Source organism: Elephantulus edwardii, unplaced genomic scaffold (genome assembly GCF_000299155.1).
Source record: "Elephantulus edwardii isolate Elephantulus edwardi_28Jun2011 unplaced genomic scaffold, EleEdw1.0 scaffold00007, whole genome shotgun sequence".
NCBI lineage: Eukaryota > Metazoa > Chordata > Mammalia > Macroscelidea > Macroscelididae > Elephantulus > Elephantulus edwardii.
Genome location: NW_006399757.1, coordinates 28,846,802 through 28,873,327, shown reverse-complemented (window position 1 = coordinate 28,873,327; position 26,526 = coordinate 28,846,802). Strand labels below are relative to the sequence as shown.

Below are 26,526 nucleotides of genomic sequence, written 5' to 3'. Positions count from 1 at the left end.
ATCCATAATAACAATGAATCTGTAAATAGGAAAATGAAATATATTCCTCAAGGGGCGCCCTCAAAAGACTTCAAGTGTCATATCCAATGTTGCATCAAGACAAGTATCAGCAAGTATGTATAGACTGGAAGAATTCTAAGTGGACTTTTATATATTATTATTGAATTCTGAAATTCCAGACACTATATATATTTACAGAAAAATATATACTTATTTTTCTTAATGGCAGAGAAGACTGGCTTCCCTAGCTCAAATATTTTGGAAATATTGTTCTAAGGCATTGTCTTTGGTGTGATGCATTGCTCACTGAAGCGTGCAGTCAGATTTTTTTTCCTTTCTCTCTCTCTCTAATCTGTGATTTATTACTCAATTTTCCCCACTTCAAAAAATAAGTAGTTTGGGCCACATTTATCTTTCTTCTAGTGATCTTTCCAAAAAACTATACTGAGTGGCTAATTTATGCTAAGTTTCACTATAAGGAAAACTATAGGCCTTACAAGAACTTCTCAGCTGTTGGGACAGCAATTGACAAGGAGGTGGACCACAAAAAAGCAAACAGAAATGAACAATAATTTCAAATAATAATGATGCAATAAGAAGATCTTTACTTATGGGCCCTGTCATACTGATCATTAAGGAGTCACTAAAGTGGTCAGTGTCATCTCGATAGCAGTAAAACAGGATCAGAGTGCTTCTGAAGACCATGTAAAAGAAATAAGAGCTTGCTCAGGTACACAATTGGCGTTCTTGACAGTAGCAGGGAAGAAATCAAAAGATAAATTGCTCTGGGAAAAGCTGCTGTCAGGGACTTCTCAAAAGTGAAAAAGAGCAATGATGTCCGCCTGGAGGCTAAAGTATGACTGATTCCAGCCACGGTCTTTGCAATTACTTGTTATGCATCAGAGATCTGGGCAATGACATAAGAAGATGACTTAAGAAGACATAAGATAACGTAAGAAGAATTGATGCCTTTGGGCTGTGGTGCTGAACAAAAGGACTGAACCAAGCTGCTGCTTGGAGGCAAGGATTTCGAGGCTCTCTCTCACACACTTTGGGCATGTGGCCAAGAGGAACAGTCCCTTGGAAAGGGCATCATGTGTGGAAGATTGGAGGGACAGCACAGGATAGAAAGACCCCAGAAGGGATGGATTGACATAGTAACTGGAATAATGGAATTAGGTGTGTCGGAGATGGTGAGACTGGCTCAGGATAGGGCAGAGTTCAGAGCTATTGTCCATAGGGTCGCTATGAGTAGCAGGCAACTAGATAACACATAACAACAACAGTAAGGGATAGAAAGTAAGATTGACATGCACTTTAGTAAGCATGAGCAGATAAGGCCTTGCTGGTGCCCAAATTGATGAGAATAAAAATATAATGATACCATTTTGAAGAATGTTCCACATGAGAGCTTATTGAGCACTAAATTCTGGGAAGATGATACAATTTGCCCTGTACATGGAATAGGAAGAAAAACATTATATCTGAAACAAAAAGGAATGAAGATGGAGAAGTAAATAGAATACAGAGAATTTTCTTGACCATAATAAATTGCTTATAATTTTTTAAGTCATTGGAAAGAGCTTGAGCAATAATACTTGTGTAATATTTGTTGTGGAAAAGTCATTTTGGTTATAATGAACTCAATTGATGCATTAGGATGATATAAAGTGGACCTAGACAAGAAGAGAAGAAATAGACATTGTGAAAATTCAAGCTATCATTTGGTTTGGACAAGTGGAGATGATCGATGACTAGTAAACTTGGCCAATATATTCAAAGTAGAGACCTTTCTAATGGACTGACCATGGGCATTTCTTGGCAGATAGGATTTAAAGAAATCCACTGTCTTTGCTTTGCTTTGACTCATACTCACTCTGTAGGAAAGAACAGATCTGCCCCATAGGTTTTCCAAGGTTGTAAATCTTAATGGAAGACAACTGCTGCTGCTTCTGTAGAGCAGCTGTGAGATTTGAACTGTTAAACTTGTGGTTAGCAGATTAATTGCTGGCCCATCAGAGTCCTTTAGAGATTGAAGAGGACTGCTTTATTCATAAAAGTAGTGATTTTTGAATTTCCATCCTGTTCCATTGTATTGGGCACTGGAATGCTATGATAGAGTAAGCTAAAAATGGCTTGGTCATGATTAGGAATAGGCTTGACAATAGCAACCAACAAAAACCTAGACTTTTTGTCTGTGTAGAGCTTAAAATCTGGTAATGCATCATTTAAATAATGATGTGAACGAATTACTGTCCACAGCTCAGAAAATACAAATTATGTAAAGCTATGTGTAATGTTGGGATGGGAGTGTCAGAGACAGTGCGATTGGCACAGGACAGAGCGGAGTTTAGGGCTGTTGTACATAGATAGTGTCGCTATGAGTCGCAGGCGACTCGACGGCACACAACAACAACAACATGCGTAATGTAAAACAAGTATAGCATGGAGGGATTTCATTTAGCCAGGTCAATATGTGGAAGGGGGATGATGGTGATGGAATTAGGGGTAAGAAAGACATGGCAGGTCAGAGCAGGCTGAGAACTGAAAGAGAAGCTGGTAAGAAGCAGAGGGGATACAGAAGTGCATGTGTTCAGTCTTGAAATGGTACAAAAGGAATGGGACATATTTTAGGATCAACCAGAGGACCAGTGGGGCTGAAGAGATTAGAAAGAAGTAACATGAAACAGAGTATATGTTACCCTTTTTTGCATGTGTGTTAAGGAGATAAACTTTTATGTGAACTCTGGGAATCCTAGAAAGAAGCCTGTGTAGTTGCTAAGATTCTACCTTTCCTAAAGGCTATATTTTTCTATTATTTAATTGGAGTTAATGGTGGAGCTGCAAAGTGACCTTCAAAAACAATAAAACGTAGTGAAACTGTTGGCATTTGATTAACATAATTAGAGAGCTTCTCGAAGAATTGCTTGTGTGATCATCTTCCCCTCAGGTGTAATGGGACATTTCAGGATAATGTCGTCATTATACTCCTGGTATGATTGCACCACCAGTGTTGTTGTTCGCAAGCTTTGAGTGCCTTTTGCTGCTATCCCTTAGGCTCTTCTCTGGAGCCCTGAGTTTTGTGAGCTTATGTGGCAAATCAGTGAAAATCTTGCAGATAAACTAAAATAAGGGATATGGCAGTAGTGGCTGTCAGGTGACAGAAACCATATCTAATGATGTTAAGAAAGGGATTAGATAGCTTTCTTGAGTTAAATAGATGAACTAAATCTATTTCATTGATATTGATGCCACACTTTCTACTTTCTGGGATGTTGTTGTTGTGTACCATAGAGTTTGAAATGACCCATAGGTGATCCTCTGGAGGCTTTCAGAGGCACTTAATTACATGGGAAGAGATTTTCTATCCTCCTGTGGAGCAGCTGGTGGCCTCCAACCTCGTGCCTTCAGGATTTCAGCGCAGCTTCTTGTAATCAGAGCTCCCTCATTCTGGGGAAAAGGGGATTAAAACATGAAAGATGTTATGTAGTCATCCTAACCCCCCCCAAGTTTGTTGTTGTTAGGTGCCCTCGAGTCGTGTCCAACTCCTGTGGACCCCATGAATAGTAGAACTGACCTCTGTCCTATTTTGTGCCATCCTCATCATTGTAGTCACTGTGTCAATCTGTCTTTTGAGGGTCTTGCTCTCTTGCATGGAACCTCCACCTTTTTTAAGCATGATGTCCCTTTCTAAGAAATAGACAGATGAAAATGTTTAGTAGTAATTTGTTTTCGAGTCGGAAACGACTCAATGGCACATAACAACAACAACAATCAGGATACTCTTGGTACCTAGTACACAGAGGCAAGATATACTATTATTCTAAATTAAATACTATACAGCACAGACTTGCCCAATAAATTAATAATTAACATATGGCTCTATATGTCAATAAAGGGATCGCTCACGGCCAAGTGCAAAATAAATTGTTCTGCTCACCCAAAGGAATGTGGTTCAAATCTATCACCATCTCTGTGGGAGAGAAATCATCAGCCCCTTTCCTGTATTTACAGTGTCTAAAATGCTTCTGGAGGGTCAGCTATGTGTCAATTGAAACTCAATGGCAAAGAGTGTGAGTAAATCACTTGTCAGTAAAGGGGCCCTGGTGATGTAGTACATGAGGCATACGGCATGACTAAAAGTTAGGCAGCTCAAATTCAGCAGTCACTCTTCTTATGAAAGATAAACAATCTACTTGCATAAAGACTGAGAAAAACTGGATGAAATATGTTTACGGCATTGAAGTCAATGGGGGTGAGAATAGTCTAAAAGTATTATATTTTAGGGCATTATTTTTATCGTAGGAGTATGCAATGAGGGTTGCAGAGTGGATTATATTTGGGGGTAGGGGGTGGGGTTTGGGCAGGTGCAGGGGGGGATTGTGTACCAATGAGGGAGTTTTTCTTTTGCTTTTCAAGGAGAGGAGCAAATGGGGGGGGAGGGGGGAGGGGTTTGTGCGGGGAGAAGGGTGCAACAATGAATGAATGGAATCCCAAAATCTCTGTAGATGTTCATTGAAATGAAATATAAACACCTTAATTTTTTAAAAAAAAAAGTGAATTGGGGGAGGGGGAAGAGAGGAGAAAGGGTAAATGTGCAACAATAAGTAAATGAATCTAACTTCTCTGTAAATTTTTGTTAAAATCACAATTAAAATAAAATTTTAATAAAAAGGCATCTTTTCAAATAATAAAAAAAAAATTATAACGTAAGAAGCCTGATGGAAGCCCACTGGGCAGGAATAGATGAGTAGGAACCAACTTAATGTGTTCCTTTTTCATTTTAGTTAATTAGATGTCCATAATGTTGAGATAGAGAATCCCTTACCACTATGATACCTTTTAATATATTGAAAATAATAGTGCTTTATTAAATGTCACAAAGGACCTAACAATCATATTTGAATAGAGACATAGAGAGGGAATGTTATTGCTTTGCGCCGTCGATGCAGACTGAAAGCTAACTGACCTTCCAGGAGGTTTTCAGAGGCAATAAATTGTGCAGAAGGAGATTCCCTATTCCCACCCACTCCAACCATTTCCCTGCTTCCCGCCCACTGTGGAGAATCTCGTGGATTAATACCATGGACCTTTAGGTTGTTGCTCTTGATGTGTGCCATTGAGCTGGAACTTACCCATAGCTGACCCTCCAGGGGGTTCTCTGAGACAGTATATCTCAAGGTAGGAGATTACAAATTTTTCTTCAGAGAAGCAGCTGGTGGATTCTTTCTGCGTGCTTTGGGATTGATGTGCAATTAAAAAAAAAAAAAACTATACATTTATTGTAATTTTAACAAAAGTTTACAGAAAGATTGGGTTTTCACTCGTTCACTGTTGCACATTTTTCTTCCCTCCCTTTTTCCTCTCCCCAATCCACTTTGCAATGCTCTTCTTGTTCCAGATTGTCTCAGCTCAGCTCTGAGCCCTAGGCCTCCAGAGCTCCCTTTGGGTTGGCAACACAGTTCCTTACTAATTAGCCACCAGGGGGAGCCCTGGTGTTCTAGTAGATAGGGAGTTGCACTGCTAATCCAAAGGTGAACGGTTTGAATTCACCAACTGCTCTGAGAAAGAAAGATGGTCAGTCTCCTCCTTTGTAATTGACTGCCTCTGAGAACTCACTGAGTGAGAAAGAGAGAGGTCCTAAATTTAACTCACTGAGTCCACCCACATGGGGAAAAATCACCAAGGGGTGGGGGAAGATGTTCCACCCCTCCCCCATACCGCTGCCTCAGATTGTAACTTCTTGTGACAAATCTAGCGTCTGTGCTATGAAGTATGGTAAAAACAAGCCACACGTGGCTGTTGAAGTTTAAAATGGTAAAAACTAAAATTTAAAATTGACCTTTCATTCACAATGTCTATATGTAGCTACAATGATGGACAAACAGTACAGCATGGGGCATTTTCATTATGGCAAATAGCCTTGTCATATGAAATTAACATAAGCCTATGTTAGTTTTTGTCTTACTGCTTACTTATTGTGTGCTACCATCAATGCCTGTAACACAGTCTGACTCTTAGACATTAAAAAATGTTTGTTGAATGCATTCATGAAAGCAAAGTATTATATTTTTATTTCTCAATTATTGTCATGAAGATATTTCCATTTCATGACATCAAAATAGAAAAAAAATTAAACAATTATCTTGTTAGTGGAAATATATCCTCTGAAGTCTAGGCATTTTATAACCTTATTTATATTTAGTAGTATTTGTATACACAGAGATACATGTGTTACAAAATTTTAAAAATATATTAAAAGTCACCCATCAAACCAGACACTAAGTGTGACAAAGAGCAGGTTAGGAGAGTGGACAGCTAACCAACACATGATGGCTGAGTTGGAGCTAACTAATCACCAGCCCTCTAGCAGGTTTTCAGAGGATGTAAACCATGTGGGAGGAGATTGTCCAATTTGCTCCTGCGGAATAGATTCAAACTATATCCCACTGGGTTGGCGGCACAACTCCTTTCCTCCTAGGCCATGAAAACTCACTGTCAAATACTTTTGTTAGGAAAATGAATGAGCTTAAAAAGAATAGTAGCAGACTAGGTGGTATGTGCAGTTACTGAATCCATAAATAAATAATGGCCATTCTCAATGTTAAGTGTTAAAGGCAATTTTAAGAGCAAATACACTAAATTGTTAAGAAAGATGGTATTGAAGTCTAAGGACAAATCAGTCATCAACCCTGTGAATATTTATTACATGCGAGCTGAAATGTGGCTCCCGAGGAGTGCACAGTAATACAGGTCTCCTGCTATTTTTCTTTTCCCCTTCCCAAAATATAACTCCCCTGCTAAGCTGCAGAAAGGACCAGAGGCAGATGGCACTATTCTCATTTTTCTGTTGTTATAACTCCTGACCCACCATTATCCTTTCTCCAGCCTCTCGTTTTAGAAATTAACTTTTGTTCATTGCAGGCATAATCTACATCCTGGGAATGGGTGGAGTGATTGTGTTAGAGTCAGACTAATGACTCAGTGGCTGTGATAATCCTTCTGCAACTTTACTATAATCCTAGCTGAGTGGTTTACAAGCTCACAGATGCTGGACCAAAATTCAGCCCATGAAATTAAGACATTCTGGTTGGTAGAGCCAAAGCCAAGCTACTGAAGCAAGGAGATTAAAATCTAAAGCATTCACTTAACAAGTAGCCAGGAGTATCTAATCTAACCCCCACAGAAAACAATTTTACTTCAAAAGGAGAGCACTAGTCCTAAACATTTTCACAGAAAAGAGTTAGCATTATGAGCATACCGAAACAAAAGGAAAATGACAAATAGAATCATACAGAACGACCAGTCTAGTTAGCTAGGCTATTTTGCTCCAAGCTCAGTTGACTGTAAACTATTACATTTTCATCAAATTGCTAAAATGAATGAATTCTATAATATGAATGAAAAATGAGATCGACTAAACAGTTTTTAAAACACGCTGGATAGAAAGGATTTCGTTCTAATTATTGCGTACACTGACTATTATCCATCCTTCCATCATGATGGATTTTAAGGATGGGCAATCTCTTCCCTTGCAAACACCCGCCGGAGGGTCAGCTATGCATGGGTTCATTTAACAGTACACAACAACAACAACAACAACAACAACGACAAAGCTCCTCTGGTAACCCATGTAGTATGGTTGAGCTGTTACGGTAAAGTACTCCTTCCTTAATGTTACTATTTCTCTGTTATTCTTTTCAGACTCACTATGAAAATGGAGAATATATTATCAGGCAAGGTGCAAGAGGAGACACCTTCTTTATCATCAGTAAAGGAACGGTAAGCTTTGGTGGCAAAAAAGTGGTGGTGCGTCTTTCGAGTCTGGGCTCATTGGCGACCCCTAAAGGAACATGACTGCATAATCTTGGGCAGCACATTTTTTTCCCCTCTATTTTTCCATCTTTTACAGTGGTTAGCTGTTAGAATGTAACTTCCAAAAGTGATGCCAAAAGAATAAAATAGGCAGCTACGAAGACTAGTAAATAGCTAGTTTTTTTAAAACTATGATTATAATTCATAACTTTGATATTAAATGACATGAATTAAATGGAATGATTTGGACAGTATAGTGCTTTTTTCCTACAATTTATTTATGTGTTTTACTCTTTATTACTTTTTAAAAATATTAAAACAATTTTCTTCCTCAAAAAAATGTTGTGAGACAGAGTAAGACCCAGTTCACGATAGGGGGCCGCAGAGCTTCAAATGTATTTCTCCTTGTTTGGTTCCATTTATTTGAGTGAAAAAGAGATTTTATTCTCCTCTAAAGTACATTATTGTGAAAAGAAAAAAATTAAATAAATGTTGAGGTGCTTGTTTTCTCCATTAAAGCAGCACAAGCTGGCTCCTCTAATGTAGCAGGAAGAATACAGGTGGTAATACCTAAAGTACTTGGTATTGCTTCATGTAGAAGCTGAATTAGTTTGGGATTCTTTAATAAATTTACTTTAGGTCATAATGGACTTATTTAACCCTTATTTCACATATGATACCTGTTGTTGTTGTTGTTGTTATGTGCCTTCGAGTTGCTTGCCACTTATCCTGACCCTATGTACAGCAGCTCTGAAGCCTGCCCTGTCCTGAGCCAGTCTCACTGACTCTGACATACATACCCCCATTGCTCTAGTCACAGTATTAATCCATCTCATCTGGGGTCTTCCTCTTCTGCACTCTCCCTCCACCCTTCTGAGTATTACAACTTTCTTCAATGATGGGTCCCACTTGGCCACAAGTCCAAAGTATGCAAGACGAGCATCAAAATCTTAGTCTCCAAGGAGAAACTTGGTTTCACACACTCCAAGACATATCTACTGGCACTTAAATAGGATACAGAAATCCTGGGTTATTTCTTTCTCTCCACATCTATAAAATCCTCATCAGTATACAGATCAGCATCTCTATGATATGGTGTAATAGTAAGCTAAGAGTGTTTAAACTGCATTTCCATGGTTTAGTAACACTTTTCAGGAGTAATCAAATGGATCAATAGAGAATAATAATTGAATTCCCTTACCCATGCCCTGGCCTGAATACTTATATAACTTCTAGTCTTTGACATTCAGTCTCTAGATTAAAAAAAAAAAAATCAGCATGGTAATTTAAAGTGTGTTTAAATGCCTGGCACTGTCTCAAGAAATTAGTTTTTCTACTTCATTACATTTTCCAGACAGGTGAATTTTAATGATTTTCCCTTTCTGTGTGTCACACAGAGAGTATCATGAATACTAGTGGAACTTGAGGGGGGACATAAATTAACACAAAGGTACAACATACTGCTGCACCGATGTCTTCATTGAGGCAACTAAAAAAAATAAAATAATACAAAAAAATACAGAAAACCAAAACCCCTATACCTTTAGCATTGTCATTTGTTTTCTGTAGACAAGCACACATGCAGGGCACAATGTTCTTATAGGTACAAGCATAACTAGTCTAATGAAGGTTTTCTGATGAAGCAATTCATAGCTCTCAATTGAGTCAGTAGAGTGTTGAGCTGCCATTCATACAGAAGGCAGTTAAATCCAAAAGCTTCTTGGGAGAAAGATGGAATAGTTTCCTCCTGTCCTCTGAAAACTTGCTGGAGGATCAATCGTGAGTTAGTTCCATTTCAAGGGCAATGAGATTTTAATATTTAGCGAATGTAAATATATATAACTTTCTCTTTAAAGATTGCTGACTATTAACATTTTTTAGAAGATGTATAACTTACGTATCTTTAAGAAGATAAATTCTCCTGAATGAAGTAAGTAGATCATTAGAGTTCTACAGGAAAGTTTCATGGGTGTGAACAGACCTCTGAATGAGACTGGGCTCCTCTTAGAGTAAAAGACAAGTCCTAGAAAAACTGAGATGTATTCATCTCAACATCAAGAAAATAAAAATCCTTAACACCAGGCAAATTGGCAGTATCATGATATATGGAGAAAAGATTGAGCTTGTTAACAATTTCATCTTGCATGGATCCACAATTAACTCTCTTGGCATCAACACTCGGGACATTAAAAGACAAGTTACATTAGGAAAACCTGCTGTCAGGGACCTCTCCAGAGTGCAAAAGAGCAACATCAGTCTAGAAACTAAAGCACACCTAATCTAGGCCATGGTCTTCTCAGTTGCTTGATATACATCTAAAAGCTGGGCAATGACTATGACTGACAGAATAAGCATCGATGTCTTAGAGTGTGGTGTTGGAGAAAAGTATTGAACATAGCGTGGACTGCCAAGAGGACAACTAAATCTGTCTTGGAGAAGGTGATACCATGGTGCTTTGTAGAGGCAAGGATTTTGAAGCTCCATCTCACATACTTTGGGCATGTTGCCAGGAAGGACCAGCACTAGAAGAAAGACATCATGCTTGGAAGGGTAGAGGATCAGCATGGGAGGGCAAGAACGTGGGTGAGGTGGATTAACACAGTGATTGTGGCAATGGAATTAAGACTGTCAGAAACAATGAAGTTGGTTCAGGATAGGGCAAAGTTGAAAGCCATTATTCATAGTGTGGGTCCCTATGAGTTGTAAATTGACTTGAACAACAAACAACAAAATCATGATTGGGGAAAAAAAATTGAAGCTGTCAAAGACTTTTTTTTCTACTTGGATCCACAGCCAATAACCATGGTTGTTGTTGTGTGTCATCAAGTCAAATTGGCCCATAGCTGACTCTCCAGTGGGTTTTCAGAGGCAGTAAATCACACATGAGGATATTACTCATCCTTCTACCCAGAGCAGCTGGTAGATTCTAACTTGTTACCTTTGGGATTGCAATGTACTGTCCTAAGAACCTTGGTAGCAACAGTCAAAAAGACAAATCAAAAGGTATGCTGCATTTAGAAAATCTACTGTTTGCTTCAAGTCCTGAAGAGCAAGAATATTAGTTTGAAAATGAACACACACTTGACCCAAACCATGACATTTAAACTGCTTCTTGTGCATCTAAGAGTTACACAATGAGTAGGGAATAATGAAGAACTGTTGGCGTTGAGCAGTGGTGTTGGAAAAGAGTAGAGAACTGCCGAAAGAATCAACAAGTCTGTCTTGGAGAAAATGCAGCTGCCATGCTCCTTAGAGACAGGGATCAGGAAACTTTATCTTACCTACTTTAGGAATGTTGTCAGCAGTATCAGTCCTTGGAGAAAACCATTATGCATGGAAAAAGAGCGGGTCAGTAAAGGATAGGAAGATTCTCAAGAAGATGTATTAACATTGATAAAACCACGGGCTTGAGCATGGTGGAGATAGTGATGATGGTTAAGAAGATACCATTTGACCCAGCAATTCCACTTTAGGGAATATACCCTAAAGAGACCATAACTGACATCCAAGCAGACATATGCATACCCATGTTTATCGCGGCTTTGTTTACAATAGCAAGGAGTTGGAAACAACCTAATGCCCATCAACAAATGAATGGGTAAAGAAGCTGTGGTATATTCACACAATGGAATACTATGCTGCATTGAAAAACAAGGAACTCATGCAATATTATTCAAAATGGGTGACCCTGGAGGACATTATGCTGAGTGAGGTATCTCGGTCACAAAGGGACAAATGCTATATGGTGCCACTGTTGTAGAATGAGGCTAGCATTGGGGTGGGGGTAAGACTGAGAAAAACTGGATGAAATATGTTTACGGCATTGAAGTCTTTGGGGGAGAGAATAGTCTAAAAGTATTATATTTTAGGGCATTATGTTTATCGTAGGAGTACGCAATGAGGGTTGCAGAGTAGATTATATTTGGGGTTGGGGGTGGGATTGGGGGAGGTGCGGGGGGGATTATGTACCAATGAGGTAGTTTTTCTTTTGCTTTTCAAGGAGAGGAGCAAACGGGGCCAGGGGGTGAGAGGTGAGGGGGGTGGTCGGGGAGAAGGGTACAACAATGAATGAACGGAATTCCAAAATCTCTCTAGATGTTCATTGAAATGAAAAATAAATAAATTAAAATACTTTTAAAGAAAGAATAAGGCAGAGTTTAGATCTTTTGTTCACATGGTGACTATGAGTTATATTTGACTCAATGGTACTCACTACAACATGTGGAAACGAGCACCTCAATTATGAAAAGGATTAACATCTTCAGCTGATGACTGGCTAACTTAAAGTTGGGGGCTCAAGCCAACCCAAAAACAACTGGGAAGAAAGACCTTGGAGACCAACCATTGAAACTTTTGTGGAGCACAGTTCTACTCTGACACATTTGCAGTTACCATGAGTTGAAATCAATGAGATCGCAATTGTAGAGAGATATTTGTAAAAGACTGTTCATTGCAGCTCTGTAATAGCCAATATTTGGACATAAAATTGTTCATCACCAATGAACAGGATAAATATGAACACACAGAGACACACATATAAACCTGCTGGGGGATTCAGATATGAGTTGGTTCTAACTCAGTGGTACACAACAACATATATATCTATGTGTGTGTGTGTGTGTGTAAATTCCTGAGTTAAAGAACAAGAAGTGGAATAATCATTCTTATTTAATAAGCACTTGATAATCCAGAGAATACAGTGAATTAAGACTTCTTTTGCTTCTCGTGGTAGGTAAATGTCACTCGTGAAGACTCACCAAGTGAAGACCCAATTTTTCTCCGAACTTTAGGAAAAGGAGATTGGTTTGGAGAGAAAGCCCTGCAGGGGTAAGTTCTTATATAACACAGTTTTTGGTTGAATACTGTGTAAGTTTCTGTCTTAAATTTTGAACTGCTACTAAAATAAGTTCCTTTTTTAGTACTTGTTGAAATATTAGCACAGACCTTGATGACAATTTTTCTTTATTTTTAGTAGGATGTGAAAATCAGTTTATACTGGCTATAAGACTGGGTAACTTTTGTGATTTTTATCACCGTTATTTTAACAGAGCAATTTTTTACTTTTGGGTTCCTTACCTATAGTCTATAAGAAATACTTTAAAAATGGGGAAATTCTCTGCTAAGCTTAATTTGTACATTTTGAAATAGATTTTTAAGAAGATGATAGGGACTTTTAAAATTCCTAAATTTGTATAAATGGTGGATCAGAAGGCAGTGAAGAATTTACAGAGTTCACCTTTGGATGGCTTCCTTCATTTTGGGTTAAAGTAGCTGGAGGCAGTGATGGAGATAAGGCAATCCTAGAAAATTCACTCTTGATGAACTTGAAGGCTAGACAAGTAGAAGCTAGTTCAAAGTGATTGAAATGGGACTTGATGCCTTAAGAACTCAATAAGCAAGCACTTGGGATTTCTTCCCATATGTGATAGAAAAAAAAACAGAGTTGATTTTATATAAAGCATTTTAGACAGTGCTTTATGTTTATAATTAACATAGTTAGGTATTCTAATTGAGTTTCCTACTAAGCAATACCTTTCAATTGTCAGAATTCATCGCTGCAGATAAGCTATTTCAATGGGAAAAAAACCAATAAATATTTATTTTTGGACCAAAACACAGGTGCAAGAGTGTCCACTAGAGTGGAACAATAGGATGTAATTTATTCCTAAAATTTTGCTATTTAAAACTGTACCTTCATGTTTAAAGAATTGCATTATAAGCATTTCATTTAAAAGCACTATGATAAAAAGTTTAGGGACTTTTGCCTCCTTAATGCAACTCACAATTAGATAGCAAGTTTTCCTTGCTTTCTTACTATTTAACAACTACAGAAATGAAACGAAAGCATTCTGGCAAATCATCTTATTAGACCATATTGTCTTATGAAAGTCTGTAACTAAATTCACTCAACTTTTTTGTCGTCCCCCCCACCGCTGAGTTTTTGTGATTTGTATTTAATGAGCATGTACTTGACATTATTTTTCCTGCAGCAAAGTTGAAATAGCATGCTTGGTGTTGATCTACAGGAGACTAAAAGAAAAACTATCTTCTAGCCTAAACTGCATGGATATATCCTAGTAATTTCAATCTTTCTTTCCTTGACTACCGAATGTGTAAACGGTTCTTAGTCTACCTGGTTTCATGGCATAAGACTAATGAATGTGGGAGTGAATGACATATCTAACATAGTCAGAGTGCCAGAAACCTTTACTGTATTTTTTTTAACTGAAGTCACAAATAAGAGAAAATAAGAAATGAGTAATAAGAAATTGACAGATTTTCTTTGGTAGCTTATTGTCACTGAATTTTGGAGCCAATTAAAAAACAAAACAAAACAAACAAAAAACCCAAACAACTTTGCCAATAAAAATATCCTTCTAGGTTGTATTTTAAAGGTGACTCTCGAGATGTAATTTGTGGAAAAGTTACCAAACTTTAATCTGGAATCAGGATAATTTTATGATACACCATCTGTTTCAGCTATTTCTAGCAAATGGTTATTCTTATTTATGGACAATCTGGTGTTGAGATTCTTTCTTGTACATAATTGATCTTCACTGGCCTTTTTTACCTGAAGCACATTCTGCCCTCCAATAATCTGCAATATAATGAACGCATCTCTCTATCCTTACTCCTCTCCCCACTATGTGCCCACAAGCTCTTCTTCCCATTTTGTTTTCTTATGTCCTTTTGATGTTTTCTTTATACTGTAACTAGCTTTACCAGCCTTCACTAAGCACTCTTTTAAATGTCATCAGACTCTTGCTACTCAGTAGAGTTTTTACTCCCTCCCTGCCTTACACTTCTCAACTAGTTCACAGTATAGACCACCTCCTTCCTTCTTTAAAAGGAGCTCTGGTAGTATAGAGTGCTACCCACTGAAAGGTAGGTAACTGGAATCTACTGGTCTTTTCTGAGAGTGAAAGATGGGGACAGTGTCCTCTAGTAAAAATTATATAACTCGCTGTCCTCATCTCTATTATACATTCTGTAAGCTCTTCCCGATATATGATATGACTCCATATTTCTTCTATGTAAAGAAATCCCAGATACTGACTTCTGAGGTGAACCAGCATCTGACAGTTGTCAGATACTCAAACAGTATTTGAGCCTGTAGGCAGGAGGGACCCCATCCTTGGAAGAAGACATCTTGCTGAGAAAAGTAGAGGATCAGTGAAGGAGGGGAAGACCCTCACTCAGACGCATTGGCACAGTGACTGACAAGGAGCTCGAGGAGGTCAGAAATCAGAGGATGGTGTGGGACAGGACAAGGTGTTAATCCTTTGTTCATGGGGTCACTCTTCATTGTAGTGGACTTGACAACACTTAACAATAATATTTGTTGTACAGTTGAATGAACAAAATGATCTTTCTAAGAAGATACTTGGAAAGGCAGAGGATGAGAGAAAGAGAAGACTCAAGACTAATTGACGTAACTGTAGCAATCGAATTATGTATATTGTATTGAAACAGATGAGGGAAAGAACAGATTAGAAGTGATATATGATTGGGTATTATGGTTAGCACAGGAATCCAGAATTAAGGTTGCATAGAGAAGTGTACTCTGGGTGGGGGGTGGGGGGGAAGGGACGTGGGAGTTGTATACTAATGAAGGAATTTTTTTTTCTTCTTTTTTCTTTTTGTCTTCGGAGGGGGAAGCGAGCTGGTGGGGAGGGGTGGGCAGGGAGAAAAGTGCGGCAATGAATGAATGGAAATCCAAAACCTCTGTAGATATCTATTAAAATTAATAATAATAAAAAAAGAGAAAATGAGGGTAGGACAAGGTTCAGGTCTGTTGCTCATAAGGTTACTGAGTCAGAGTCGACTTGGTAGCACCTATCAGCAACAAATGACGCCCATTAATCTAAACTCATTTTGATTGCCTCGACTATTAAAATGTATTTGTCTACGCATCAGCAGTGATGTACCCATTTGACTTTAGGGGGCAGCCTGGTACTGTATGTCGGAAATAAGTTTGGCAGGGACTGTGATAAACCAGAAAGCTTTTTATGACTGTATAGTGTAAAGTCTGTGTTAACTACACCTGTGTTCCAGACTAGTGCGAATCTCCAGAAATAGAAATTTAGCTTTTTGTACAAAAAGTTGGAAAATGGGATTTATTTTTTAATCTTTTAAATGTAAGATGTGATTTTGAAAGTTGTTATCTTACTTTTCAAAACACAGAAGGCAGTCAAATATTTCTGAACTTTGTACCTAGTTTCAAATGAAGCAGACATAGTCAGCTAACCTTGTTGACCTTGTTTCCTTGGGTTGTTTTTTTTATTATTGGGCATTCTAAGATTTTTGATAGTCTATATCTCTAATTTGTTTTTCATGCTATCTCTGTATGCTCCCTTTTGATCTTTTCTTTGAATTTCAATGTTTCTCACAAGAAAAGTCAGCTTTTTACAAAACAGATTGATTTGTTTCACTTGTTTTCTGCCCAAGTTACTTAAAATTGATATAAATTGAGGATGTAAAGTCTGTTGCACAGCTGTATATCCTTTTGGTTTTATCTATGTTTGCTTGCAGAACATATGATTATTTTTCTTGGAAGGAAAAAAATTACAATAGCTACATCATACAGCACTCCAGATTGTGATTTTTTTTTCTCACAAGTAAAATTTATTATAAGTACCAGGAATTTTCTTTCTCCTGAGCATTCAGGAGAAACTCCAGAATAACATTAAGATATTGCACTCAGCTACCATTCCCTTTTCTCCTAATATCTGAGTCCTCTGCACAATAAATGATGGAGAATTCTGGTTGGAAATCAGGCTGAGTTGGATTCATTGTCATTTGTGATAATACTGTGACTTTCAGAGCTTTTCTTTTTATTTGTAGTTGAGAATCTGATTACACCTAATTTGCTGGGTGGTTGTGAGGATTTCTCAGAAGATTCTTGTAAAGCATTTGAGAGGATGTCTAGAATTAGTTTAGATCTCAGCTGAAGTTAGTTATATCATCACCATCTTTATGATCATCATGACTTTATCTCCATTGTTCCCATCTCCAAGAATGTTCTCCCACCTTTTAACTGTAGTTCAGAGCTGTTGGAACTGCCATAGCTCTAGATTTGAATAAAAAAAATTCATTGGTTTTTGTAACTTTGAACATGCTCATTAACCTCTCTGTGTCTCCTCATTTTATGAGAAGATTGAAGTAAGTGATCTCTGTTTTCTTGAGACATACCCTCTGCTCCTCTGTGATCTGACCTCTTTACAACTGGAACACTCCCCTGGAAATCAAGGCTGTAGCCCTGAAGCTTCTTGTTAAATGATGGCACTTAATAGCAAACCCCTGTCAGCAGCGTTCTTCCCAGCAAGAACTTTCCCAGCAGCTGTCTCTCATTCTGATCACGTATGCCACATGCCAGGCCCTGTCCTCATTAAGTAAAAATGAATGATCCAAAATCAGCTTAATAGATTTCCTTAGTGGAAACAGTGGCAGATTACCTAAGAAGCAAGATAAGTGTGGGCTTACTTGTGCTAACCTACTGATATGTAGTGGAAAATGTAACTTTTTTTTTAACCACCTCAAAAATTCTCTTTCTGAGCATAGCTTACTTCTGCCTCTCTCCCAACCCTAAGCATCTGTCCACAAATCGAAGCCTGATTTCAACTTTAGAATCCCTGACAAGGACAGATAGCAGATTAAGCAACACAAGCACAGGCTTACTTTTGCTTATTTACTTCTCTGTGGTGAACAGTTTCAAGCACATGGCTCCACCCTGCGTTTCCTTTCCCTCCCAATTCTGAAGTTGTAATTTTTGTTAGTCGTAGCTCATATACATTATTAAATGTGCGTAAGTTTGTTTGACATGTGTTTAATGTTTTACAGAGAACAATTCTATTTTATTCTGCAACTTGATTTCATTAATACCATTGCCTTCCCCCCCCCTTTCCTCTTTTTTATGCCATACTCGGTGCATGTTTGGCCATTTCTTGATTTGGAAATTATACCAGGTCTTTCTGTTCTTTTGATGATTAATATGTATATTATTTACAATAAAGTATTATGCATTTTGTTGTATCTTCTCTTCAAAAATTCAAGGATCTCAGTGTATTTTACAATCAGAAGAGATAAACACCATGAAAATTGTATCCTCTTATCATATTTATCGATGCTAAACAAATAATCCAAGATGCTGGACTTTATGAAGAAGAACATAACAGCAAAATTGGAGAATGACTTATTAACAGTCCATATTATACAGCCCTGTTTGCTGAAAATAAAAGAGATGTCAAGGAATTGGTGATGGAACAGGAATACTTCAACATGAAAGAAACAGAAATCCTCACAATTGGATCAATGAGCAACATCATGATAAACAGAAGGAATATTGCAGTTGCCAAGAATTTCATTTAAGTTGGGTCCGCTATTAATGCTCATGGAAGCGTAATTAATCAAATGAGATATTGCACCAAAATAATCTGCTGCAAAGGACCTCATTAAAGTTCAACAGAGCAAGGATGGCACTATGAGAGCTTCCGTGTCCCTGATCAAAGCCATGGTATTCGGTGTGGGGGGGAAGCCATGGTATTTTCAGTCGCCTCACATGCATGTGAATGTTGGACAATGAATAAGGAAGACCGAAGAACTGAAACCTGTCAGTTGTGCTTTTGGAGGAGAATAATGCTGCTGTCTTAGTGGTAAGGATTTGGACTACCAACCCAGAGTGAAGTAGTTTGAATCTGGCAACTGCCTCATGGAAGAAAAATGAGCAATTTCCTCTCATGCAATTTACTGCCTCTAAGGACCTGCTGGAGGGTTAACTCTGAGTCAAAAGGAGCTAGTCTTTGATAAATAAATAACATTATGCTTGGGAAAATAGAAGGCCAGTGAAAAGTGTGAAGACTCCCTGATAGAATAGATCGATACATTGGCATCAACAGTGAGTTCAGGCACAACATTAATTGTGAGGATGGCAAAGTGCTGGGCAGTATTTCTCTCTGTGCTACATAGAATCTCTCTAAATTAGAACCAATTGGACCTCACGACATTGTGTTCCATTCCAAACCATTGCTATTCATCTTCTAGGTATTGTTTTCTAGTTTGATTTACTTTTTAGACCCTCCGGTATTGGTCATCAGTAGTGTACTATGTTTTCTCAAACGCTGCTGCTTTAGGATTAACAACTTGATGACCAATGATGCTACTCACTATTCCTCTTGCATCTAGTTCATTGCTTTTGTGCATAGTGCTCAGTAATTGTTTTCTTTATTTTAAAAATGATCTGCTTATACTGCCTGACTTTGTATATTGCAATGTCTTTATTTTATTTACATTTAAATGAATGTTGTATCAGATATGCCAATTCAGATGAAAATGCATTTTCATCAATATTAGAAATATTAGAACAATATCTCCTGGCATTGATTGTAGTGAATCAAATCACCGATACTTTATAGCTTTCTTTTCTCTGAGCTAGTTTTCTATTTTATTTTGGTGGCCTTTGCTTTTATATAATCAGTGTAGATATTATAGATGGTTTATTTTTCCTTGATGTAATTCTGTTTCTTGACACTTTATTGTCCTTATTCTGGACAATTCTCAGAATGTGCACAGTTCTTTTTCTACATTTTCTCTCTTTCTCACTTACAGTTGTTATGTGCCATTGAGTTACTTGCAACTCATAGCAACCCTGTGTACAACAGCCTTGAAACCTGCTCTATCCTCTCTGTCTCTGACGTATCTGCTCTCATTACCCCAGTCACTGTATCAATCCATCTCATTGATAGTCTCCCTCTCTTTCTCCATCTCTCCACCCTCCCAAGCATGATGTCCCTCTCCAAGGACTGTTCCCTCCTTGCATCATGCCCAAAGTATGTCAGACAAAGCCTCAGAATCCTTGCTTCCAAGAAGCAGCCTGGTTTCACCTTCTCTAGGATGAACCTGTTTGCTCTTCTGGAGGTCCATATGGCATATTCAACACTCTTCTCAAGCACCACAGCTCAAAGGCATCAATTATTTTTCTATCACATAGCAAGCAATTGTGAAGACTATGGTGTGGATCAGGTGCACATTAGTCTTCAGACTGATGTAGTTACTCTTCAGTACCCTGGAGAGGTCCCTGACAGCCGACTTTCCCAGTGAAATTTTTCTCTTGATTTCCTGGCTGCTGGCACCAAGAGTATTGATTGTGGAACCAAGCAAACTAAAGCTGTTAGCAATCTTACTCTCTTCACCATCTATCATGATGCTTCCAATCAGCCCTATGGTAAGAATCTTTGTTTCTTTGATGTTGAGCTTCAATCCATATTGAAGGCTGCATGCAGTCCTTGACCCCTTGCAGCAAGCTCTTCAGGTCCTCCTTGTTTCAGCAAACAGAGTTATGTCATCTTCATATCGCAAATTGTTGATGAATCTTCCTCCAATCCTGATTCCACATTCTTCTTTATACATCCCAGCCTTCTGGATGATCTGTTCTGCATATAGATTGAAAAGGTATAGACACAGAATATGTCCCTGGTGTACCCCTCCCCAATTTTGAACCATGCAGTTTCTCCTTGCTCTGCCGACTGCTTCCTGGTCCAAATATAAGTTTTGCATAAGGACAATGAAATATTCTGGAATTCCCATTCTTCTCAGAGTCAGCCACAGTTTGTTGTGATCTACACAGCCAAGTGCCTTTGCATAGTCAATGAAACAGATTCCTCTGGTACTTTCTGCTTTCAGCCAAGATCCATCTAACGTTAGCTATAATACCCCTAGTTCCATGGCCTCTTCTAAACCCAGCCTGCACAACTAGCAGTTCTCTGTTGATGTGTTGCTTCAGTTGTTTTTGGATAATTTTCTGCAGAATCTTGTCTGCATATGATATTAATGATATTCTTCTATTCTGCACTGTCAGGCCACCTTTCTTTGGAATGGGAAGAAATGTAGATCTCGGCTAGTCAGTTGACCAGGTGGTTGTCCTCCAGATTTCTTGGAACAACTTGGGTTTGTCACTTAGCAAATCTTATTAGTGGAGGTATAGCTTCCTCTTTGGCTCCCATTTTTGATGGTCTGTACAGCATTTGCAATGAGAAGATTTTATCCTACCATGTACCTCTTTACTTCTCCATTTAATTGTTATTAAGTCTTAAGTTAAGTCTATCTACAGAATAGTTTCCAATTACTATATAAATTTTGTCAATGTACGATGTAAAAAAACTGTGGGACTCGCTGGTCCAAAGAAACAACTGGTAAATGACTTGATATGACCCCATGGACTTTTCTAACTTTAACATTCTTCTACATCATTTCAAAGAACATACTTTCTTCTCTCTATCCTTTTCCTTCCACCCTTTTCTTTCCTTCCTTCCTTCCTTCCTTCCTTCCTTCCTTCCTTCCTTCCTTCCTTCCTTCCTTTCTCTCTCTTTTTCTTTCTCTCTTCTGTCTCTCTCTCCTTTTTCATTGTCTTTCCCTTCCCCCAAATTACCCATTTACTAATATTTGCTCTGCTCTGTTTTCCTTATCATCTTTGTTCTCCTTCCAAGGTTGATTCTGTGTAAAATCTTTTTCTTAACTTCTCCTATTAGTGGTCTTACACCATAATTGTCCTTTTGTCTTTGACTTAGGTAACTCAGTCTAGTTTGTTTTAGACTTATCCATGCTGTAAAGTATTTACCAAATGTTTAATCATTTTTTGGTGCTGCATATTATTCTATTGTGTGAATGAGCTGCAGCTTCGTTAGGCAACGTACCATTCACTGTACTCTAATCTTAGTCTTAGAAAGTCTAACTGCACCTCATGATGGTTGAGACTGTGTGCTCCAGTGACAGCAAACTTCCTGGGTTTAGTTCCAGTTCTGTTATTTACAAGCTTTCTGTGTCCCTTCACCTTCAGTGCCTCTTTTTTTGTATTTTGTAAAATGAGGTTAATAGTACTGACCACATGAGATTGATGTGATGATTAATTGAAAGAATGTGGTGGGTAGTATATAAAAGTAGTTGAATGATGTCTTGAAAGTAGTTAGTATTCCATGAAAACTATTATTGCTCTCATTTTAAATTTGTATCATCTTTTGCTTATAGTTCATCTTTTAAATACTTTCTAGTTAAAGTAATTCTGTAAAGAGCTTTCAGTGCTTAGACATTTTTCTATTACCATCTGTTTGGGAGTGCAGATTCATAAGTTTGGACTGTTCCAATTATGTAATTTCAAATAGTGTATGTGTATTCTTTTCACATTTATCTTTATTTGAATGAAATCTTAGAATTTGGTTTTCCATTCAATCATTCTTAGACATTTTACTTTATGGCATTAATTGCAGTATCTTTATTACAACAATACTGTACTCACTTAAATCCTGTGATTCATCCTTCTGTCTTCTCTCTTACTACCTTTTGAGCTTTGTGGACAACTGCTGCCCTTTTGCTCCTGTATGTTTGACTGCTCCAAGACCTGAGTACCTCATTGCTGTTTCTGTTCATGTATCTGTGTTTTTAATACACTACAATTGTCAGTGGCCCTGGTGGCCTAAGGATGCCCGTTATGCATGGATCTTTGGAGCATTTTTTTAAAAAATATTTTATTTAAATTGGATCAAATTTGGATCTGTCAAATTGGATCCAATTGGTACAGGAGGAGATTGCTTCTCCTACAGCAGAGCATCTGGTGAATTCGAACCAAGTGCCTCTGGGATTGCAGTGCAGGTTCTTGCCACTAGGCCACCAGAGTTCCCTGGAGCACCTCTTATGTAGCTGTGTCACATGTTTGCTTTTTGCAGGAATGACTTTTATCTTGATGTCTGTGGACCATGCTGGTATTTGAAAGAGAATTTAGTCTTTCTGGATATAAAGGAGCAACCTGTAGTGGTAAGCAATTGTGCAGTGCCATCCCAAAGGCACAGGGTTCAAATCCAGCAGCTGCTCCATGGGAGGAAGATGAGCATTCTCCTCCAGGACGATTTACTGCTTCTGAAAACCCGCTGGAGGATTTAAGTCAGTATTGGCTCAACAACACTCAACAATAATAGCTATAAAGGAGTTTTGTTGGCTGGTGGTAAGGAGTTGTGTTGATACCCAAAAGGCAAGCTGTTCAAATCCACAAGCTGCTATGTGTGGGACAGATGGACAATCTCCCTCCATCCAATGTATAGCCTCTGAAGCTCACTGAAAGGTCACCTATGAGTCAATTTCAACTTGAGAGAACAGTACAATAAGGAGCTCTGACAATAAAATGTTTTAAGTATTTAACTACTAACTGAAAGGTCAATGATTCAAACCCACTATTCTCTCTGCAGAAGAAAAAGACCTAGTAATCTGACTATAGTGTCATTTATCTGTACCTATGACTATGTAGATGAGGCAGGAAACATTCCCACAGATATAGCTCTATATGCTATAAGTAGATCCACGTATGTTGTTGACCAAACAGTGGAAACAATTGTGAAAATTGTTTACCATAATCAAACATCTGGAGAAAATGAGGTTCTGACCTTGGGATCTTAGATCCATAGTAGCAGAAACATCATAGTTAATTGTTATAACAGACTAAAAAGGATAATATTCTATTCCATTTTTTGATGAGTGATTATGATTAGGAAATTATTTTTTTTAACCACAACCTTCTGAAGGAAGATTTATATTCTACAGTATCCGTACCCACTTACATGAATTATTGTGCAAGAAGTGTTCATATTTTTATATGTTGTTGGAGAAAGTATAATGTGTCTTTTCACTTTTCCATAAAATCGTCTCTTTGTCCCTACTTCCTTAAATATAAGGTCATCTCCAGTGGTAGAAATGGAGCTACTTACATGACCAATCATTCTTATTTCCCACCATGGCATTCAGACAAATAATTTCCTTCAGGTGCATTAAGATAAGAGAAAATAATGTGAACTTGGAAATCTCTTCAAAAGTAGATGGAAAAATGACTTCATTTGAAGCTAATTTCCTAGTTAATGAACTCAGCTATTTTCTTTGTCTCTGTCATTCTAATTCCTACCATGTCTAAATGATTACTCCTTAATTCTTCTTTTATGTGGCATAGAAGAAAAATGACTTATTATAAATCATAGTTTGACTAGGCAACAGAAACTTTAATTGGTTAGATTCGCCGTCATTACACTAATCACTTGTGATGTCTGGGAAAAAATATGTTTTGAAATCCTCTGAACACTTTTGCCAAAATTTATCTGTAAATGTTGCATTACTCATGTATTCTGATTAAGACTACTGCTGACAGACGCAAGTATTTCTAGGTGCAATTGGGCTCACATAGCTCTTGTCCCTTATTCATACAATGAAATGGGAGTAAGAGACATTTCAGAGCAAACATACTGTGTAATAATTTTCTTACCACATATTCTAGTTCTTAAAAAAAATTCCAATAGCCCTTGTATCACATTCCAATTAATATTTTTAAGGGCTACAAGTTTACCCTGTATTTCTAGGGTTGTCTTTTAAAAAATGTCAGTAAATAACTTTAAAAGTAGCTGTGATAAAATTTAGCAAAAATCTGAAATTGAATTTAAAAATAGTATATACAATAACATTGTTGTTGTTGTTGATTGCCTTCGAGTCGAGCATGACTCATAGTGACCCTATGAACAAAAGGCCTGAAGCCCTTCTACAATAACATTAAAAATATTAAAAATATAGGTGACTTCAGTGAAAATGTGTATGATATTTTACTGAAATCTTATAAAGGCATTTAAAATATCTGAGATAAATTGATATTTTGTGTCCATTTATTCTAAAACTCAATATTGTTCACCCCAAGTTGTTCTATAGATATAATTCAATTCCTATAAAAATCACAGCAGATGTTTTGTGTATAAATTAGCCATTGGATTAAAAATCTATATTGGAACAATAAAGAATCCAGAATAGCCAAAACAGCTTAGAAGAATAAATGTGGTAGATGACTTTATATATTTCAAGACTTATTTTGAAGTGGTAGAAATCATGTGGTACTAATGTGAAGATATATAAATAGGTCAACAGAACAGAATAGTGTCCAGAAGTATATCTACACATGTATTTTATACTGATTTTCAACAAAAGTTCAAAGCACATTCATTGAGGAGAAGTGGATAGCCTATACAAGATGCCGAAATTACCTACTTCTTGTTGATTGCCGTCAATTCAAGCATGACTCATAGTGGCCCTGTGAACAAAAGACCTAAAGCCTTTCTGTAACTACCATCATTCTCAAAGTTCATAGCATTTCCAGAGGCATGTTGTTTAGGAAGTGGATGCCACTCTTGCTTCCAAAAATTAACTTGAAGTTAAAATAGATCATGGACTTAAGTGTCTAACTAAAACTATAAAATTTCTCAATAAGAACGAAAGAACCAAGTTAGAGAAATATTGCTTACATACCACAGCAAGACCTGATCTGTGAAAGAAAGAAGAATGTTAACTGTGCTTCTTTGAAAGTCATTGTTAAGAGAATTAAAATGCAAACAACAAATTAGGAGAAAATATTTCCAAACCATGTGTCTGAACTTGAAATTAATTCTAGAATATATAAAACCCCCTTAAAGGTCAACAATGAGGAAACAAGCAAGTGGATTTTTCAACATTTTCTTAGAGAAACCAATGGCAAATAAGTTCATGAAATTCTACTTGATATTATTTGTCATTAGGAAAATGGAAATTTGAAAAATGAAATATCAATATCCATATGTTTTTGTTATTGTCAATTGCCATTAAATTAACATTAAGCTCATAGCAAGCCAATCTGGTGAGTAGAAAGAACTGCCCGATAAGATTTTCTTGGCCGTAATCGTTAAGAGCAGATTGTCAAGCTTTTCTTCTACAGAGCGAGTTCTTAGTGTAGCATCCACCCACCTTTGTGTTAGTGACTAAGTGCTTAAATATGTGTGCCACCAAGGCTCATTTATATGTGTGTTAGCCAGTACTCACTGCCACCCGGTCAGTTTTGATTCACAGTGACCTTCCATCAGCTTTCAGAGTTGTAAATCTTAACAGGAACAGGCTGCCTTCTCGTTCTCCCAGGGAGCACTGGTGGATTTGAACTGTTGTCTTTTGGGCTGCCGCCCAGCAGCATGTAACCCATTGTGACAGCAGTGCTCTTTATGCATGTATTAGAACTTCTAACATGATTAAGATTGACTGACATGGTGTTGATTAAATGTGGAACAGCTAGAACTCACACATATTGCTGGTGGAGGACAGCCAGCACAACCACTTAGGACAATGTTTGCCAGCTGCTTCAAGGGAAAAATGATCCACTATCTCTTCCTACAAAAGTGTTTAACTTATGAGTCAGAAGCAATTGGGTAGTAGTCATTTCCTTCTTGAGCACAAATATCGTGTAGTTTAGGGATAGAGACTCTTGATCGATGATTATCTGGATGGTACAAACCAGGAGAAGACAAAATTCCTCTCTCCCCAACAGCAAGTTCTGGCAGTAAGATAAGCCAGAGTTTCTCAAATGTTAATCATGTATCAACTTCGTGATTTTTGCCTTTTGTGGCCTTGACCTTCTTTAAAAGGATTCTCTTGTTTACAGGATGAAGAGATTCCTAATAGAGACATATTTGGGGGGAGAAAAAGTATTTAACATTTTAGAATTTATTAATTTTTCCCATATTATTGAAACAGACCTGTACAAGTAAGTAAAATAAAATTTCTATTTTCTATAAAGCATTTATTCTTGGACTGATGGTATACCAATTGAAGTATTTCAGATAACAGATGTTGCCCTGGATGTGCTCACCAAGTTGTGCCAAGAAATCTGGAGAACAACCA

General features: G+C 37.6%; 1 protein-coding gene across 2 annotated transcripts in view; it reads left to right on the top strand.

Moving 5' to 3' along the window:
* PRKG1 (protein kinase, cGMP-dependent, type I) overlaps positions 1–26,526 on the top strand; it is a 1,522,098-nt gene that overhangs the window by 1,254,683 nt on the left and 240,889 nt on the right. For both annotated transcript variants that reach the window (XM_006880306.1, XM_006880307.1), the window contains exons 6-7: positions 7,705–7,782; positions 12,548–12,642. In XM_006880306.1, the coding sequence (XP_006880368.1) occupies positions 7,705–7,782; positions 12,548–12,642 (173 nt within the window). The remainder of the gene's footprint in view (positions 1–7,704; positions 7,783–12,547; positions 12,643–26,526) is intronic.